This window comes from Pelmatolapia mariae, linkage group LG8 (assembly GCF_036321145.2).
Source record: "Pelmatolapia mariae isolate MD_Pm_ZW linkage group LG8, Pm_UMD_F_2, whole genome shotgun sequence".
Classification (NCBI taxonomy): Eukaryota; Metazoa; Chordata; class Actinopteri; order Cichliformes; family Cichlidae; genus Pelmatolapia; species Pelmatolapia mariae.
In genome coordinates this window covers 17,893,002-17,912,500 of record NC_086234.1, presented here as the reverse complement: position 1 = coordinate 17,912,500, position 19,499 = coordinate 17,893,002, and the positions used below count along the sequence as shown (strand labels likewise).

Genomic DNA, 19,499 nt, shown 5'->3' with positions numbered 1-19,499 from the left:
GTGCCCTCTGTAAAGATCCACCACTTTGGTCAGTCTTGGAGTCAGGAGACTTGGTTCTTATTAAATCAAGTTATTCATTTAATACAGTTATTGCTTAATTACTTTAAAGTAATAAATTTAATGAGTAATGAGTGAGAAAGCCACAGCTAATTGGAATTTGATAACTTTTTAAATATCTTCTAAATTTTATTCAGCACATTTTGCTCTGTGAGAGTTTTTGTTAATCAGTGGCTACCATGTTATCACTCAGTTGATCACTAAAAATGGCAGTGCCAGGTTACAATAATAGATTCTTTGATTACTTGCTTGGTGAACTCAGTTTAGCAGTGATGAAAGCATGAAAACTGAGTTGAAAGGTAATCATTTCAACCCTTTGTCTTTACTATCAGTGTTAGACTTGGAAACAAAGGCAGCTAACAGATTATCAACGTGGGAAACGATTCAGAAGGAAGACTTCCTGACTGCTCGAATCAAGATCCAGAAAAGCAGCGACTCAGAAAGGCTCAAACGGATGTCTACCAAGTGAGCACACCTTCATCCTCCACTGTAGCAGCATTATTTATTACTGTGTGACTCCATCATTCTGAAGTAAATGTATCTTTGTTTATATAGGGTAGATGGTGTGCTTAAACATCTGAGTGAAAGCAGAGACTTTGAACACAGGCTACGGTCTCTGGAGAATCAGGTAAAACTGAAGCTCCAACTTATCATTTTGTACCCTTTGAGTCATTCATGGTACATATGTGGAGCTGCTGTGAAAGAGCATGTCTGCAGAGTTAAACTATTCTATATAAAGGTTAAAGCACTTCATAGCAGGTGGCAGTTGGCATAATACATTAAGAGGTGTTGAAACATAAAATAGGAAAGTAGGAAAATACCTACTGTACAGCAAAAAGACAGTTTTAGGTTGGATTATGTGAAGTTGTTATTTTGGGTGATTGTAAGTAATTCTGTAGTAAGTACTTTTATGGATTGAAGAATGTCACATGAAAGAAACAGAGGCAGAACTTAAGCTAATCAACTTAGTGCAATCAGTTGTAAAAATAAATGCACGCGCAAAGAGATGGTGTATTATATTATTTAGTGCAGAAAACAAAAGCAAATTCCAAAAAGATGTTTGAGAGAGGAGAGCCATTTAGGAACTGAATTCTGAGTGCTTTAATATAGCACTGGCACACAGGGACCAGGTTTTGCCACTTTCATGCTTGGAAACAGGACACAACAGCTTCTCCAATGCCTACAGGTGAGATCTGCCACATAACAGGCCGAAAGGAAGGCACGGTGGAGTGAATTTTCACAGAGAAAAGAAAAAAGTACAATTGTTTTCAAAGAAAAAAGCTAATAGTTCTCCATGTGTGTCAGTTAAAATGTTTTACAAGCCTCTCAAAAAACAAGCATTACACATTCTTATAGGTTTTCTCAAGTTGTCTTGATTCATTGACTCTTCTCAGATACACCTTCTTGTTCTTCTTTTCAGATCGAGTACTGCTCCAGTGCCCTCAGCTGGGTTGTGGATACTTTAGCACAAGGAAGCACATTCAAACCTCCTCGACCCCCACCTGCATCACGAGGTACTTCCCAGAACTTGTGAAATTAGTTCTGCTTACAAAACAACCTGCATACTGAAAGGCAAATATTGCTTTCTCCTACAAACTCAGTTACCTCGACCTTATTTTAAAATGTATATTTTTTGCTAAAATTTGTCCCTCTCACTTGTCTTATTCTACCTGTTGTTCTATACAGATGTGCTACCCTCCTCTTCCAGCTCAACTTGATTCAATGACGCTTTATATCAAGGATAATGTCTTCACTTCATTCAAGTTCAGGAAAAGAAACAAGAATCGCGCACGCTCCCTTTTGACAACTTCTGTTCAGTCTGTCACCATAATTCTCACTGAACTTATAAACACTGAAATGAAAAAGACATTTATTGTGTGCGTGTGTGTGTGTGTGTGTACATACATATATATGTATATACATTATTTGAGTTGGGAAATGACATGACCATCATTGATTTTGTTGTAAAAACACTACTGGAATTTAAAATCAACATATTCTTACATAATCTGTAATAATGTCTATTAAGAATTACATTATGATTCAAAATTCAAAGCGTTTATTGTCATATGTACAAAGAAAAGCATTTCTCTGTGCAATGTCAGCATGATAATACTTTTTGTGTCTGCATTATTGTTTTTTTAAAATAAAGTTTTCATACTTAATAATAAATGAATTCTTATTAGAAATACAAAAAATAACCTGTAGTTCAAGAATTTTAAAATATTTAGTTAGTAATAATAACTACCCTGGCTGCAGGCGTATCATTTGATGACAGTAGTTGCTAAGAGACAGGGTTTGTTTCTTTTGGACACAGCTGGGCTAGCTGTTTACCTCTGTTTCTAGCCTAGTACTAAACAAATTAGCTATTAGCTCCTGATATACATTTATATTAATGTGAAGAAGAAAACCTTATCAGGTTTTGCTTATCAGCCCATGACACAACCCCAATTCCAATAAAGTGTGTAAAATGTAAATAAAACCAATATGCAATGATTTGCTGACTAGTTATAGACCAATTTCCAGCCTTCCCTTCCCACATTTCAAATGTTTTATTTTGAGCTTGATTAGCATTTAGAGGATGCAAGCTTAAGCATGTTTAGCTGTCTGTCTGCTATAGTGGTGTCTAAATGTGTCATTGAAGGTATTCACTTTTACCACATCAGACACCAGTGACCAGCTAAGGGGATGAGGAAGTATTACAATAAACACAAGCCCAGTTAGACACAAGGGTTCTCGGTAGGGGCCGTGCTGACACCAGCTGCCTTCTGGCAGAGAGTACCATGCCCCTCCCCTGTTTTAAATGCACTTTAGAACAGCACATATGAGTGGGTGGAGAGAGGCTCTCGGTTTGCCATCTGGGGCAGGGGCCGGGAGGGGGAGTTAGCCGTGCGGTCGGGGTCTGGGATGCTGGGCCTCCCTGCTGCTGCAGGACCGGGGGCGGCGTGCTTGTCTCCACTCCAGAGCAAAGGGCAACATCTCCTGGGTGCGGGGGTGGATTGCCCCTCTGGTGCCGATGGTACCTGGACCTGGGGTATAGAGTATGTTTGGAGAGTGTGAGTGTGTGTACAGTGTTCATTTCTGTTTGCGAGTGCTGAGTATTTGCATATGTATGCATGAGGGTGGGAATGCATGTTTGTCTATGTTTATGTGTGAGGATGGGTCTTAGACTCCACCTCTCTGGAAACATCTCAGGCTCCCCCAGGTGTGGTGGCCTACCTCCCTCCACCACACTTCCTGCCAGTGGCTGATGCCCTCACCCTTTGGGTTTTCGGGTGTGTACTGGCTCACTCTCATCAGCTGCTTGGCAGGGCCTGGCACCCATCACTCAGTCAGGGCCCTTCCAGGGGGTGGGGGGCCCTCAGACCTCTGGGCTCAGGGCTCGGTCTGCCCTGCTGTAGCCGGCTGCCTGTAGAGCCTGCGGGTACATCGGGCACATCACCGCAGCTCCCTGTGACTTCTGCGCCACTGTGATACCATCTGGGGCTCTCCTCAGGTCTTTTCTAGGAGGGTGGGGTGCCTGCCCCTCCGGTGGTCCTCGTTGGGCTCTCGTGCTCTGGGGGGCCTCTAGATGTCTGGATGCCTGGATCTCCTCCATGTCTGCTTCATGTCCCTGGGGGGCAGGGCTATGGTGTGCACACAGGTGTTCAGAGACACACTATCTTCCTTGGCTTCTGCCTCTAAACATATCTTCCGTTCTTGGTCTTGTGTGCTGCTCAGCAGAATTCAGTATTTACTATTTACTGTTAATTATGCTTATCTAGGTTATTGCTATGGTCTCCCTACTGTGTTGTTCACTTTTGGCATTTTTTTCTTCTTTATTTTTTTCCAGCAGGTGATCTAGCAGAATTTTTTTCTTTTCTCACTGTCCCTCTTCCCCTCTGTTTTTCCTTTCCTCGTCTTTTCTTGAACATCTCTTGTGTACTTCTTTCTTTTTTCTACCCCCGGTCATGTCTGATCCACTTAAGAAAATTAATCTGTTGGGCATTTTTCTTGGCCTTCAGACAATAATTCTGATTTCTACAGTGCCGAATGGGACAGGCAGAAAAAATAAATAAAAATAAAGTAAAAAAAAAAAAACACTAGCCCAGTTTGTGGTTTTGACTGGCCCTTCCTATTTTCAAAGTCAGGAGGGATTGTCTCTCTGAAACCACACCCTTACCTTTGTGCTGACTGCACCTTGTTTTCTTTGTAAACATTGAGAGACGGCAATGGAAGGGAATAGAGTTTCAATAGCAGGACAGTGGTCAGAAAGAACTCCTTTTAGTTCTTCTGCACAAATTTCTTATCGAGCAAGACAAGGAAACATGAAAAACACAGGACCAGTAGAAGAAGGAGGAAGAGGAGAAGGTGGAGGAGGCGACAACACAGACAATATCTGCCAAAATGAGAAGAGCCAGGTGGGTCAGCTTTCTGTAAAATTTTTCAGCTGTTGTTGTGATATCATGTTGGCAACCCCCTCCCCCCAAAAAACAAAAAAAAACTTCCACATTAACTTTAACTTCCACTTTAAAAAGGTGGAAGTTCAAGCTATACTTGGAAGTTTCTCCCCTTGAAATTCCAAGTAACATCAGTGACCCACTGCCAGATTTCTTGGAAAAACGCATCATGCAACAGCTGTGCAAATGTCCATGTGAATGAACAATTCTGATGTCATTCGTTGATGCAAACGTTGCCAAACCGGTGGGAGTTAAAGCCAGCTTTACAGTTTTTCCTTGAATGCCTGAACCGGTGTAGCTAATAAAGTGGTTGCTTAAAGTATGTAGTGTGACTTAGTTGGTGCTATGTTCTAAGATTGTATATATTTTCTTTGCCTGTTTTTTAATGTATATAGTTTCACAAGTATGATTTTGCCTCTCTCAATTTCAGCAAAGTTAAAAAACCCTTTTGTGTCTCAGCATTTTTTACTCTACATTAAGTGTACATTTTTGCAGAACTCTTCTTTCCAAAGTCAGAAAGAATTGGAGAAAAAATGAAAATTTTGACATTTTGATGTCTAAATCTTTAAAGGGTGGCTTCACCACCCAGGCAACAGTAACTCGATAACCACTCATTACAAACAAGCTATTCAAAAGAGCATCTCTGAAAGCACAACTTATCCAACCTCGAAACAGATGGGCTTCGGCAGCAGAAGACTATACTAGGGGCCACACCTGTTAGCTAAGAACAGAACGGATTCACCAAAATTAGACCATAGAAGACTGAGAAACTCCAATGGCTTCCACAGCCACCAATTTTTCTATTAGTTGCAAGTAAACTAAGTATTTGAAAAACATTTTAGGTAATTTGATTGAAAACACTAATACAATACTGCAAAGTGTTCAGGGAAGTGAGTGATCTAGAGTTGTGACTGACAAAAGTACAGACTCTTTTGATGAGTTGTAAGATTTAAGTCAGAAGTGCATCAACAATAGCAGTGTGTGTAAAAACAACAAGAATGAATAATGAATAATGCAAAACTATAAAAACATCCTTTCAGAGTTGGATCCCCAAAATCATCAAGAAACGAGTGTGCAGCACCTTTGTAGAAGATTCTGTCAGGTACTGTGACCTCGGCGTTTTGAAAGCAACATGTCTGTAATTTAAATGGGTTCTCATAGTGATGTTTGTATCCCTCCACCTGTCTCAGTAATGGTGCATTGTGTCAGTGTGGGGCTGTAAAAGATGACCATGCATCTGCAGCTCTTGGAGACTATTTCAGCACAGCAATTGTGAACCACTGGGAAAGTGTGCAGCACTCCTCTGAACAACCAACTGATGCCTTTGGAGAGGTGCAGTTTGCAGGAGCCAGCAAGAGGCACAGCTATGTGGGTGGCTTTCTTTTTTTTCTCATAATGTTTTATCTCTACAGCCTTAGATTTTTTGAATATGTAGGCATGTTCTAAAAAGCAATGCCTATAAAGGTGAGTTAAATAAAGATCCAAAAAAACTCCAAGCTGTGATAGGCAGTACTTTTCCTGAATTTTCCTGCTACTGCACCCGAGTATACAAAATCAGTACAGATCAAATGTCATTTTTATCTGGGTTGAAACAACTGAGGCTTGTATGCATATCCTATGTTCATTACTTTTATTAATTTCATTACTTTCTAAGTCTTGTGCGTTGCTGACATGTACTTGTTCCTCTTAATCTGTCAAATCTTTAAACTTAGTTTCTGCGTCTGTCATGGAGCACTGAGCCTTCGGTGGTGTACAACATATTGACAACCCATTGGGGTCTTCCTGTACCCAACCTGGTTGTTTCTGTTGTGGGTGGAAATAGCAGGACACAGATAAAGACCTGGGTACGGGAGATCCTCAGACAGGGACTGGTGAAAGCGTCACAAAGCACAGGTAAAAACTTTATGCATCTGACAGATGAAAATCATCACATCAAAAGCTGCTATGACAGTCTTCCTGACAAACTCATGTGTGATGTTCACCGTGTGTCTGGAATATGTTTGAGCTGTTCGCTTAAATACATTATTGTTGCTCAGCAGACGCAGGGCTTAAACTAAACTTTCTTTATTTTCAAGACTTGAAAACTATATAGTTAACCAACTATTCAATTAAATTAAATTTGATGGATATATGTTTATTTATTTTTGTTTTTGGATTAGCATTCAAATCTCTCAATGAATACATTAGAAAGATATACCACCATGCAAGAAAGCACGAGATAAGGCTGGTCGAAAAGGTACTGGCTGAAGCACATGCTTATTATGCCAACCCTTTTAACAAAAGATAATTTAGCAAGCATCTCATTTACATAGGGCTTGAAGCAAAAGGACAAAAGAACAGTGGAGAAGAAACTAGAAAAGTGGATGATCTGAGCTACTACTATGGAGCTGAAAAGGTTTGGAACAAAATAGTCAATAGTCGGTGTGGACAAAGTGAACAATGTCAAAAAAGTGTGATAATACTCTAAGAAAACGCTGTCTCAAACATAAATTCCGATCAATAAAACTCCTGAATGTTGAAGGGAATATCTTGTTAGCACTGTAGCTCAAAGAATGGCAACCTAGCTTAAACAGAATGGTCTGACTGAGGTATTAGTGCTAAAGGCTGGTATACCAGGCTTTTTGGGGGTGCTTAGAACACACAAGCATCATATGTCATCAAACCCAGTCTGCAAAAAGGGAAAGAAAAGACCTCCATGTCTTTTTCTGGACCTAGCCAGCCCTTTTGATTCTGTTCCCCATTTGTTACTTAAACTAGAGTAACCAGCTGAAGGAGGAAATCATAAAATGGCTTACCACTATTGGAACGACTTCTCTTTTTTATGTTTTTAACCCCAAATCCAAGCAGTGACTAATGCTTTCTCACACTGATATTTAATCTGTTCCCAGGTGCATGGATATTAACTACAGGTCTGCGCGAAAGGCTTGGTCGGTGTGTTGGACAGGCAGTGAGAGATCATGCAGCTGCGGCATCTTCGGTCTCTCTCAATAAGGTGGTAGCGTTGGGGATCGCCCCGTGGGGCGTAGTGGAAAAACGAGAGCAGCTGGTCAACCCTCAGGTAGTACAGACACTCACACATTTACACATTTCTCAAAGAATTCAAAATATCTTGTCAACTTTTACTGTACAAAAATCTTGCTTAAAGATTTGATTTATATTTGTCTTTTTTATTGTGTTTTCATTTTAGCTGCCCATAATTCATATAATGTTTATATTTCATGGGCCATAATTTTAAATTGGTAAGATTATTTGGACTTAATATTTGAGTGCTCAAATGTAAGGTAAAGGTAAACAATATGGCTTCATTACATAGTCTTGGGGCCAGACGGTATTTGCATCTCCAATTAAAACAAACAATTTAATTCAATTCAATTCAAAAAAACTTTATTGATCCTGAAGGTTGACGCCGAAGGAAATTGAGTTAAGGCTGGCGACCTTTTGCCAGCGCCATCTTACCCTTCCGACCATAGATACATTACACAACATCACATGGGGAAGATAGGTCAGAGAGGTATAACAATGGAAAATGCACAACATGAGGAAAGACGAGGAGAAAAAAAGAACTCCCCCCAGACTGAGCTCCAACAGGGAGATCAGTTTGAGAACAGAAAAAAACACCTCAGCACATAGCACATGAATCATCACATCTCACAACCCAGAAGACATAAGCTTCGAAGGCATTTGGAGGGAGGGGGGGGTGAGTGTAGGTCTTTGTCAGTGTACATGCGTATGTGTGTGTGTGTGTGCGTGTTCCGTGTTCAGCCAAGAGAAAGTGTCCCTTCACTCGGTTGGGCAAAAGTCAACAATCTTCGGTCGATGTGGGTGACCTTGAATGAGGAGGGAGAAAGTCACAACACAGTCTTGTTATCTAAGAATTGTTAGTCCCGCCAGCTTTTGCCTTGAGCATCCAGCTGGCGCCAGGGGGGGCCACATGAGATGAAGATGGTAGTTGTTTTGGTTAGTGCAAACAGTGCATCCAATTTTACAGTAGGTCTAATGTCCGTCACTGGTCACCAGGTCTCTCAATTCCCGTTATTCTTCTTCAAGATCTTGTCCATATTGCGTTCAAAAACACAGTCTGAGTACTCACAGTACTCACAGCCCATCGTCTATCATGTCGGCCAGCCTTGTGGGATTTTGAACAGCTGTAGCCGCTTCTTGTTCTTCGATAAGCCAGGTCCAAGCCAGCTCCAATCAGCCAGAACTCTGTTATCATGGTTCCGAATTGGTAGATGTCGTTCAATGTCCTCCATCGAAGGTGTCGCCAGACACACGACGCAACCGACCATTGAGTATCCAGCAGCAAACGTCTCCGCAGGACAATCAGGCTCTCCCAAGCCCAGGAGTTGTCAGTTTCGCCCAGGAGTTGTTCGGTTGAAACCAAGAGGATCCAAAAGTTACAGGCCTCAAGTACACTGTAGAAATTCAGCTTAAGTTCAGAAACACTAGAATATCTGGTTTTCTTCTTTTGTAGGGGAGCTTTCCTGCAAGGTACTATGTCCAAAACATATCTCAGGAGTCCTGCTACCTGGACAACAACTACCAGGCCTTCCTGCTGGTGGATGATGGGAGTGTGGGCCGCAGAGGAGGAGAGTTTCAGAGTTTCAGAGCCAGACTGGAGGAATACATTTCCCAGCAGCGCACAGGCATATTAGGTGAGAAATGGCACCATAAACTATATTAAGAATTCAGAAATAATGATATTTTTTAACAGTGGTAGACCATTTATGAGCCTATCCTAGTTACTGTACAGGGCGTAACAGGTACACCCTGTACAGGTCACATGTCTGTCACAGGGGCAGGGCTAGCACAAAGAGAACCATTTGGACTCACATTCACACTTTTGGGCAATTTCGAATCACTAGTTAACCTAACCCCACTAACTGCATGTCTTTGGACTGTGAGAGGAAACTCACAGAGAAAACATACAAATGCCACATAAGAAGGTCCCAGTCAGATGGTGGATTCAAACTCAGGACCTTCTTACTTTGACGCAACATTGCTAACCACAACACCACTGTGCTGCCAATGTTTAATTTAACAAACAAACAAACAAAAAAAATCACAGGGTGCTTCTTCTATATCTGTTAGTTTCTGTCCCAATCTTATTAAGTTAGTAAAAACATTTTATCAAGATTGGAACGTGTTAGAAATTGCTGTATCTTTTTAAAGGAAGTGGCAGCATTGACATCCCTGTTGTTTGTATGCTGATATCAGGGGGAACAGACATGCTGAAGGTAAAGTCTGCTTTATATGTTGATTTATATCCCAAAAAATGTTGTGACTTGATATTCAAATTGTGTAAATATTTATTTCATGGTTTTTCTAATGTCTGTCAGAGAATGGATCTCTCTTTGAAAAACTCCATCCCCTGGCTGGTGCTGGCTGGCTCAGGAGGCTTGGCTGACTTCCTGAGTGATGTCTTGGAGAACCTGTCTCCAGCACCAGCTGTGCCGTCTTCTGGTGAAGGCAACAGTGAGGCGGGTCCCAGCGTGGATCTTAAAGACAGAGTGGCAGAACGGTTTAAGAAGCACTTTCCTTCTGAAGTACAAACCGACAAACTAGTTGAATGGGTGAGTGCTGAGAACAGACACATTGCGTTGGTATTTACTCTGCAAAACAGTTGGAGGAAAGACTTTCTATAGCCTGCATGTTTGTCACCTACTGAGTAGATTGTAATGAATTTTAGTACTGATATTCAGTACTAAATCTGAGTGTATCGCTTGATCTTTCTTTCAATGTGTCAGGATCACAATTCCGAATTTACTCACATATGATGTTTTGTAAAATTAGGTCCGAATTTAAAAATTAGGACCTTTGTGCTTGTATGACTGAACTATGGTTCTAATGGGCTTTGGTTCCACTGTGGATGATATGGCTTCATATATACCTTCAATGCATTCCTATAGAAGGTTTTTACCCTGCTTTTACTCTGCTATCTCTCTCTCTAACTGTACATTATACACAAGCCCTGTATCACCACACTTGTTTCAACACGGCATACACCTCAGCACCCCACCAAGTATTTACCATGCTTGTTTTGGTCCCATACCCAGACTCTTTCTCCTGGCAACAATGGTAGAATCTTAACTCTTTACCATAGGGGCTTTTGTGTTGGGAGGCAGCACTACTCATTTTCTGTCAGGCCAAGCCATAAGCAAAGCAGCAGTTTTGGGTGGCAGTGCCTCATCCAGCCTCTGAGTCATGACTTACAGCAACTGGTCGATGTTGATCCACAGAAACATACAGCCACATCCAGACTATGATCATGTATCCTCATTCCCTGCAGAGCACTCCTTTGGTGATATTCTATTCCTGGAAAATGTTTTGTTATAATAATCCTGTGCTCTGAAACTCACACAATCTAAATGGCCAACTCAAGCCTGAAAAGTCATATTTTAATATGACTGAGCAGAGATAGCTCAGTAGGTAGAGCGTTTGCTACCCTGAGGTAACCCTGAGCAAGTCTCTACACACTGCTCCCTGGGCGCTGGATTGGTGGCTGCCCACTGCTTCACTGAGTGAATGGGTTAATTGCAGAGGACTAATTTCCTACGGATTGATAAAGTATACAAAAAATGAAGAAGGAAAATAGATGACTACTTGAACCAGTAAGTCAGCAACATTCCTGCATTCCTTTCTTCCAATTTAACCTTGGCAACCAGACAACCCCAGGGTACAGAAGCGACACCAGGTTAAAATCTAACCTCAAACCTGTTCCTTTTAGTCCTAATATTTCTTCAGGCCCCTCAAATTTTGGCAGCCACTGGGTGCTGGGATATGCAGGCAATCGTCTTTACCAACCTTCTTGGCTTGCTGTAGCTGCTCTCAAAATTGATCCTGCCGACACTGCAAACATTTTGTGGGTGATGAGGAGCAAAAACACCCTTGCCACCCAGTGAAAAGCAGTAAAAATGAAACGAGCGTGGCCAGTCAAGGAAGTAGCAGAGATTCGTTTTTTGTTTTTTTTTGTTCCATAGTACAGAGCAATGCAGCTCTGGTTTGTTCCCACACATGGCGGGAAATCTTGAAAATATTGAATAATATTTTCTAATTCTAATACACCTAACACAAACTGAACAACAATATATAAAAATTATAAAGCAAAATAATGTTTACATGAGAAATTTAAAATATGCATATTCAACAACTGCCCTATTCCATTTTTGTTAGTGACCATTTTGTCAGATTGCTGCTGCTAGTTGCTTGTTAAAAATAACAAAAAAGCGTGGGGGGAAGTGGGCAGCCTGTCTGGTGCTCCTCTTTAGATTGAAGCTTTGGGAAGTAAGATCATTTGTCCTAACACATTCATTTGGAGAGCTGTATAGTGTTTTGATCCAATTTATGAAGAATGAACCAAACCCAAATTTGTGCAGAACTGCTAATAAACATTTCCCAGTTTACCCAGTCATATACTTTCTCTGCATCTAAAGATACAACTGTGGTTTCTATTTGTTTATAGAGCAATAATATATTAGATTAATTAGCCTGCGTGTATTACTCTTGATGAAACTTTTTTGATAAGGATTTATTATGACTAGGTGATTTTTTTTTCTCATATTCTGAAAAGGGCTTTGGAGAGTATTTTAAGGTCTTTTTCTTATGAAAATAGTTAGAAAAATTTGGTCCATATATACTAGCAATACAGAGATACATATTTTGAATCTATAAAATAATAAATAAATTAAGTATTGTAAATCTACTTTTTGGATCTGTTACAGTGCTGCTAACCGTGAAAGTTTGTTCTTCTGTTAACCCTTTAAGACCCACAATAGAACCAAGTCCGCCAGAGCTTATCTTTATATTTTTACATGCTGTAGTGCCATTTTAATAATATGTATGCATTAAGTCCATAGAAAATACATAAATTGCAAAAAAAAGTGCAATAAACTACAAAAAAATTGAAAATCTTTTTTTTTTTTTTTTTTTACATATATTTCTAGTTAGAGAAATTTAAGAGGTTTATTCCTCAAACCTCAGTTTCATTTTGAGACACCAATTTTGATATACTGCAGGAAAAATGACAATAAATATTATAATGCAAATTTGCAAAAAACAACTGCATGTGCATCAAAATAAACTATTTCCAGCAGTGCAATTTGAGTTCTAAGCGTCCCAGAAACTATACAGAAAAGCATAAAGTCAAACATGACTTTTAAAACCACCAGTATCCGGTCTTTAAGTTTGACGTCACTAGCCTTGTCTGGGCTCAAACTCCGCTGCAGGTGCCTAAATAAAACGATCACTGCGGCATCACTGAGAGTTGAAAAACTGTCTAAAGTCTTTCATCTGTGATAAAATGATCAGCATTCTGCTCTACCAGGTGTAATAATTAAGTTTAACATCCAGGCATCCATGAAAACGGAATTTATTTAACAGAGTTAGAAATTAACAGGAAGTTAGCTCGCTAGCTTCCATCTAAATACAATATAGCATGTCCTGACTGAGGGATTTTGGAAACAAATTTAAACGTACAGCTCTGCTATCACTTCTGACATAAATGAAGACAGAAAACTAAACAGCAGTGATGTTTGTAGGGTTACTGAACTTTGGCTAGCTGGTATATAACGATGTGCTACGTGACCGCTAGCTTCACAGCTATGTGAGCATAATATAAACACGCTAACTTTCCACTCAATAAAAGTCAGCGTGAGGATTCTCGGTGGTCAGGAACAAATTTAATCGCATGGCAGGATGCTGTATACAGACCAAACTTCAGCCAGGAGAACAACTGAGATAATCCATCCACAATACCACGTTAGTCATTCATATACTGCTGCATGGGCTGGGCTGTAGTTACATCGTAAGGTTTTAAAAACTGAGCTTTAAAATGATTAGTGGTAAAGCCAACAGTGATCACTGACTGTTTTTAGGGGCTTTTTGAAATTAAATAGAAGAAGATACAAAACATTAAACATGTTAACAACACAAAAGCCATATTCAACGCAGACTGCTTTGGGCCCGGAAGGAGGATTCGTCATGTCATCACTTAAAGACCGGATAGGCCGGTTTCGATCAGGTAATGGCGGACATACGATAGTTTTCACTGACGTCTATTCCAACGTAGGAAGTGTTGCGAACAGCTGATCGGATCGGCAAAGCGTCTTTCTGGAATATTATGTTTTTGTTGCTGCAAGTGCTTTTTATGCAAGTTTTGCAAAGCTATATGTGGAAGGAAACCGTGACCTAGGACAGGGTAATGGCATAACATGTAAGTACAACTCCTCCGGTTTCATATGCAAAAACAAAAATTATTGCGCTACCTTACGTAGTTCCAGTTCTACAGGGATTTAAAAATAGTTTTGCAAAACGCAGCGTGCCCGCTCTGACCGGTTTTAAAGGGTTAATGAATATGGCTATGCCTCTTTGTTTTGTACGGTGGCCCCTAGAGACAAAGCACGTACAAACTACAAAACACTTGCAAACTCCAAAGCACTTGCAAACTCCAAAACACTTGCAAACTCCAAAGCACTTGCAAACTTCAAAACACTTGCAAACTCCAAAGCACTTGCAAACTCCAAAGCACTTGCAAAATCCAAAACACTTGCAAACTCCAAAACACTTGCAAACTCCAAAGCACTTGCAAACTCCAAAGCACTTGCAAACTCCAAAACACTTGCAAACTCCAAAGCACTTGCAAACTCCAAAACACTTGCAAACTCCAAAGCACTTGCAAACTCCAAAACACTTGCAAACTCCAAAGCACTTGCAAACTCCAAAACACTTGCAAACCCCAAAACACAACGGAAGTGCTCCAGGACGCTAGGGGCAGTGTTGAGCTTTTGTTACATAGTAACTACACAAGCCACGAAGTACCAATGACCGGATTTGGGCTGTAGGCCGCATTTTAAGGCCGATTACGTCACAGCGACACGACGAAGGCTGTCCCAATTCAAAGGCTGCTCCAAATGCGGCCCTCAAATGCGTTCTTAATTTCCCTGAATTTTAAGGATGGGTCGGTGTAGCCTTCATGGCCCAACATACCCCAGATTTCATAGCGCGGCGGTGGTGTGGATAATTTTGCCGAAAAAACGGCGGAAGCGGAGCGGCCGAAGAGTAAACTTTCAGAAGTAAGTACTGAATATTATGTCACTTATTTATGCGCAAATGTTTTTATAATGAAGAACATTAAAACATTACTGTTGGACACATGTCGGGAAAGTTATGTGACATTAGCTTGGTTTTAAAGCCTTTACTTAAAAATATTCGCCGTTCAATGGTCGACCTTAGTCTTACAGAGATGTGATGATTTCATGGATAATTAAAGTCAGTCATATATCCACAAACACAACAAGCTGAAAGTCAGTGATGCTGCTCGGTTTGCAGTCCTGAATATGACGGCACAAGCAGGATTCACTGCACTGTTAATGTCAGCTATGTTTTATTGTTGCCTCTGTTCGGTGGTGTCGAGCCAAATGGACTTTAACGTGTGTTTGAACGAGCTAACGAGTGAACGTTAAGCTGAAAGAAAGATGCTTTAATCACAGGAGTCACACATGTGTCCACTGGACCATCTGGGAACTCCTCTTGTTTAGCACTCGTAATAACACAAACGCTAAATCCTCCTTCTCTTGTGCTGTTCTGTAGCAGTGTATACACCTGAGACTGTCACCTGTCTGTCTGTCCTGCACTCTCTCTCTGTTTCTTTCTCTCTGATTGTAGAATAAAAGTATGAACATGTATTTATAAGTTACACTTGTGTTTGAATCCTGCAGCTTATCACACATTTGATTTCCTTGTGTGACAACTGCAAGTGTCCAGAGTGAGGACAGACTGAGGGACCCACTGCTGCACATCATCTGTGAGGCTTTGCACCCCTGATGATCCACCAGGACAAACTCAGCAGTGTGTGAGGAAGAGGAGGAGGAAGAGCCAGCAGCAGCTGACAGATGGAGAGAATAGACAGACTGTTCCCTGTTTGTGAAGGACTGCTAGAAAAGTTTAACATAACTAATGTCTGTCCTGAATCAATCTTATTAGGTAACCTTCAAATAATGTTATCATTCCAGTGTTTTCAGTGTGGGAGAAAGTACTCAGGGCCTTCAGGTTACACACTATGAAAGGCAGCAACAAGTTTAATGCTCAGAAACCTAAAGTATGTATCAGCAGCAGAATGGAGCTAAAAATAAATGTTTGTTTCAGTTCTATGAAGCTTTGAGTATTTTGGATTAGTAGCACTGCTGTGTTTGTTGCATCATATTGCTGTAATTGTTTATATGCTTTATATATTCTGAGGTAAGTTGATCTATAGTGTTACATCATATTCTATAAGGATGTTATGTGTTTGTGTACTTTCTGCCCAGTTTGACCCATTTAGCAGAAGTCAGCCTGTTTAAGGCTCTGATATCTATTCTGTATGACTTAAAGCAGTTATGACATGGTCTGATTTTCTCACCTAATAAAGAAATATTTCATATATCAGTCTACTCTTCATTTTATCAGAAACAGTTATCACAGCTCGTACATTTTATTTTTATAAATATATGTAAGCAATGAGCCAAATTTAGTAATGCCAACATAATGAAGGAACAACATTTGTCTCTTATATATGATACACCTATCTATCTATCTATCTATCTATCTATCTATCTATATATATATATATATATATATATATATATATATATATATATATATGCACTGTCAAAGATACTTGTCTTTGAGTGAAGATTTAAGGTGATAAGACATATAAATAACTGCAACTTGAATCTGTAAGCTCAGTATTTAACACAGAGTTCATGTTAACTGCCGTAATAACTAATAATGATTAATATAATAACTATAATACTGGCCATATAATATTTACATTACCAAAGTGATATGACTTTAGTCTCATGAACAACATTAGCAAATTGTTATTTACTAACTAATCTTAAATGACTGTTCAGTACAGAAATGAAGAAAAAAATCATGTTTTACTGTCCTGTGGTCTCAGCCTCAGATACTTATCAAATCACACAAAGCTCTTGTAGAAACAAACAAACAAATGAACAAAATATGTTCTCTTTCATTTCTGTCAAACAAAGTTGTATGACACGTTTCCAGCGGTTAGTATCATGGTTGCTAGGCAACCTGGGAAGCGCGTCGGTCATTGGTACTTCATGGCTTGTGTAGTTACTAGGTAATAAAAGCTCAACACTGCCCCTAGCGTCCTGGAGCACTTCCGTTGTGTTTTGGGGTTTGCAAGTGTTTTGGAGTTTGCAAGTGCTTTGGAGTTTGCAAGTGTTTTGGATTTTGCAAGTGCTTTGGAGTTTGCAAGTGTTTTGTAGTTTGCAAGTGTTTGGGATTTTGCAAGTGCTTTGGAGTTTGCAAGTGTTTTGGAGTTTGCAAGTGTTTTGGAGTTTGCAAGTGCTTTGGAGTTTGCAAGTGTTTTGGAGTTTGCAAGTGTTTTGAAGTTTGCAAGTGCTTTGGATTTTGCAAGTGCTTTGGAGTTTGCAAGTGTTTTGGAGTTTGTGCGTGCTTTGTCTCTAGGGGCCACCGTAGTTTTGAGATGCAAAACAAAGCATCTCTAAGGCACATGCTTTGCAAAACAAAGCATGTCTGATTGTGGAAAGGTAAGTGCATATGAAAATGTTTTGGACTTATAGTCTCCTGTAGAAAGACAATGTCTGCCTGCAAGTCATTTAACCAGTTAATAAATTTAAGTCTCTGTTCCCTGGAACTGACTCCATGTGACAAACTAACTGGTGGGGTGTTGGAGGTTCACTAAAGGTTCACTTGAGGATAGTGTTTTCAGCAGCGAGTGTTTGCACTTGTTGCAGGCTGAACCCCACGGACTCATGCAGTGATTGAAAAACTTTATGCTAGATTTCCAGGACTGCTGCGTTTGTCGCATTGCTACAGCATTAGTTATCTTCACTTACATGTCTCCCCTCCTGTCTGCTGGATGAGGTTTCAATCTCCCAAGTCATTACACTCACCGAACGAAATGATGGGAGGATGTTTTCAAGCTCCGGGTCATCCATTTATATGGAGAATTGATGAGACAGGACATCAGGAATAACATTCCTTGACCCTGGGGAATAAGGGATTATCTGGTTAAAGCAACCGAACAATAGATAATAGGGTGATTGGCAAGAGTTTAACCGTTTGGCATTCTATAAATAAGTTCATGTCTTTTGATCTGTTAAAATTACAAAAGGCTGTTTGGGTCATTTTGCACCAGGATAGGGGTTGATTTAAATCTCACTTTTAAGAAACTGAACATCTGCTTCAGAAGACTAGAATATTGGTTAAAGAAGCCACAACATGACTGTAATTGCAGATGAAATATCTGTAAAAGATGGCAAAGCCAAATAAACTTTGAAGTTATTTTCTTATGGTTGGAGCTTGCCATTTAAGCACTGGTCTGATCTGCTTTGAGTTTGTTATCACCTGCTCTGCTTTGAAAACATTAGCAAGAAAAGTTACAGAGAGTGAATAAAACTTGAGGTTACTCTATTCTGTAACCCCCGTTCTCTGATAACATGAGTGAGGTGTCTCACTATGGGGAACGCTCTCTCAGCATTGTCCTCAGAAGCCTCTATATCATTACTCCAGCCAGTATTGGCTGGCAGTCGTGACGCTTGCGTCAGGGAGGGGCCACCCTCCTCCCTATAAAAGGGTGTGACGCAGCGTCACCCGCCATTCAAGATAAGCTCACCTCTTCCTCGCTTCGTGCAAGGAGGGTGATCTGGTGAGCGGTGGGCGGCAGACCTGTGCTGTAATAAGCCAATTGGATCGCCTCAACAATCCAGTGGGAAATGCGTTGTTTGCTAACGGGCTCGCCAAGACATAAAGCCCTAACTGGACAGAGAGCATGTAGGCGCTCCTGTTCAGGGCAGGAGAAAGGAGGAGGGCAAAAAGCTTCCAGCTCCAATGGGGTGCATTGGAGATAAGGATTTTTGGGCACAAAGGCCGGATCTGGCCTGAGTGTGACTCTAGAGTTATCCCGCGTGAATCGGGTGCACTCTTTGTGTATTGACAGCGCATGAATAAAAATCTCCCCCCTGGCTTGGGAGACTAGGTCTCGTCGAAGAGGGAGAGGCCAAGGTTCGCTCCACAAGAGGGGCATAATCTCCGCTAACCAATGGGACCTCGTCCACCTTGGGGCGATTAATATCATTGTTAGCCCTCTCTCTCTCACTCTGGTTAGAGTGGGAGAAATTAAGGCCAGCGGAGGGAACGCATAAAGCAGAGCATGTGGCCAGTTGTGAGCTAATGCGTCTACCCCTAGCGGAGCCTCCTGGTCCCTCGGGGAGAAATACAGTGGACACTGAGCGTTCTCCCTCGAGGCAAACAGATCGACCTGTGGCTGGCCAAAGCGGGTCCAGATTTGGGTCATCACATGTGGGTGCAGGGTCCAGTCCCCGTACTGCGGGTTTCCCCTGGACATTAAGTCTGCTCCCAAGTTCAGAGCTCCTGGAATGTGAGTAGCTCTCAGTGACAACAGATTGATGCTGCTCCACATGATCAGTCTGCGAGCCAGCATGTGCAAAGGACGGGACCGTAACCCGCATGGTTTCTCAACAGGGGAAGGAAGTGTCTCAGTGCTAGAAATGCTGCTAGCAATTCTAGACAATTTATGTGAGCACCCCTCTGTTGTGAGTCCCAGCTGCCGCTCACTGCTCTGCCCTCGTGAGTGGCACCCCAGCCCGTGAGACTCATGTCCGTGGTCACCACCTTTCTGGCTGTGACAGCCCCCAGTGACACCCCCTGAGTGAGAAATGTGGGATTTCTCCAACAGTGGAGTGCTGCAGCGCAGTCTGCTGTCACTCTGATATGGCGGTGGGTATGGCGCTTTCGATTCAGTCTCAGTGATGCAACCCATCGCTGAAATTCCCTCATATGCAGTCTGCCTAGTGGAATGACCGCCAGTGAAGACACCATTAATCCCAGCATCTGCAGGCATTTTCTGAATGGGAGATATCTTCCCAACTGAAAAATGCCGGCATGTGATAGCATTTTTTTTACTCTGTCCACAGAGAGACACGCTCTGTACGAGGTGGAGTTTAGAGCTATTAC

General features: G+C 41.2%; 2 protein-coding genes across 2 annotated transcripts in view; both read left to right on the top strand.

The window, feature by feature from the left end:
- The window catches only part of LOC134632971 (transient receptor potential cation channel subfamily M member 4-like), a 27,995-nt gene extending 26,204 nt beyond the window's left edge, over positions 1-1,791 (top strand). Inside the window, exons 24-28 of the mRNA XM_063481848.1 lie at positions 1-28; positions 390-522; positions 613-685; positions 1,478-1,571; positions 1,744-1,791. The exon at positions 1-28 is cut by the window's left edge and continues 154 nt beyond it. Of these exons, the coding sequence (XP_063337918.1) occupies positions 1-28; positions 390-522; positions 613-685; positions 1,478-1,571; positions 1,744-1,775 (360 nt within the window). The 3' untranslated portion in view covers positions 1,776-1,791. The remainder of the gene's footprint in view (positions 29-389; positions 523-612; positions 686-1,477; positions 1,572-1,743) is intronic.
- Positions 1,792-4,364: 2,573 nt separating this feature from the next.
- LOC134632969 (transient receptor potential cation channel subfamily M member 4-like) overlaps positions 4,365-19,499 on the top strand; it is a 31,417-nt gene continuing 16,282 nt past the window's right edge. The window contains exons 1-8 of the mRNA XM_063481847.1: positions 4,365-4,457; positions 5,537-5,598; positions 5,687-5,864; positions 6,209-6,389; positions 7,385-7,554; positions 8,971-9,151; positions 9,669-9,733; positions 9,836-10,069. Coding sequence (XP_063337917.1) covers positions 4,365-4,457; positions 5,537-5,598; positions 5,687-5,864; positions 6,209-6,389; positions 7,385-7,554; positions 8,971-9,151; positions 9,669-9,733; positions 9,836-10,069 — 1,164 coding nt within the window. The remainder of the gene's footprint in view (positions 4,458-5,536; positions 5,599-5,686; positions 5,865-6,208; positions 6,390-7,384; positions 7,555-8,970; positions 9,152-9,668; positions 9,734-9,835; positions 10,070-19,499) is intronic.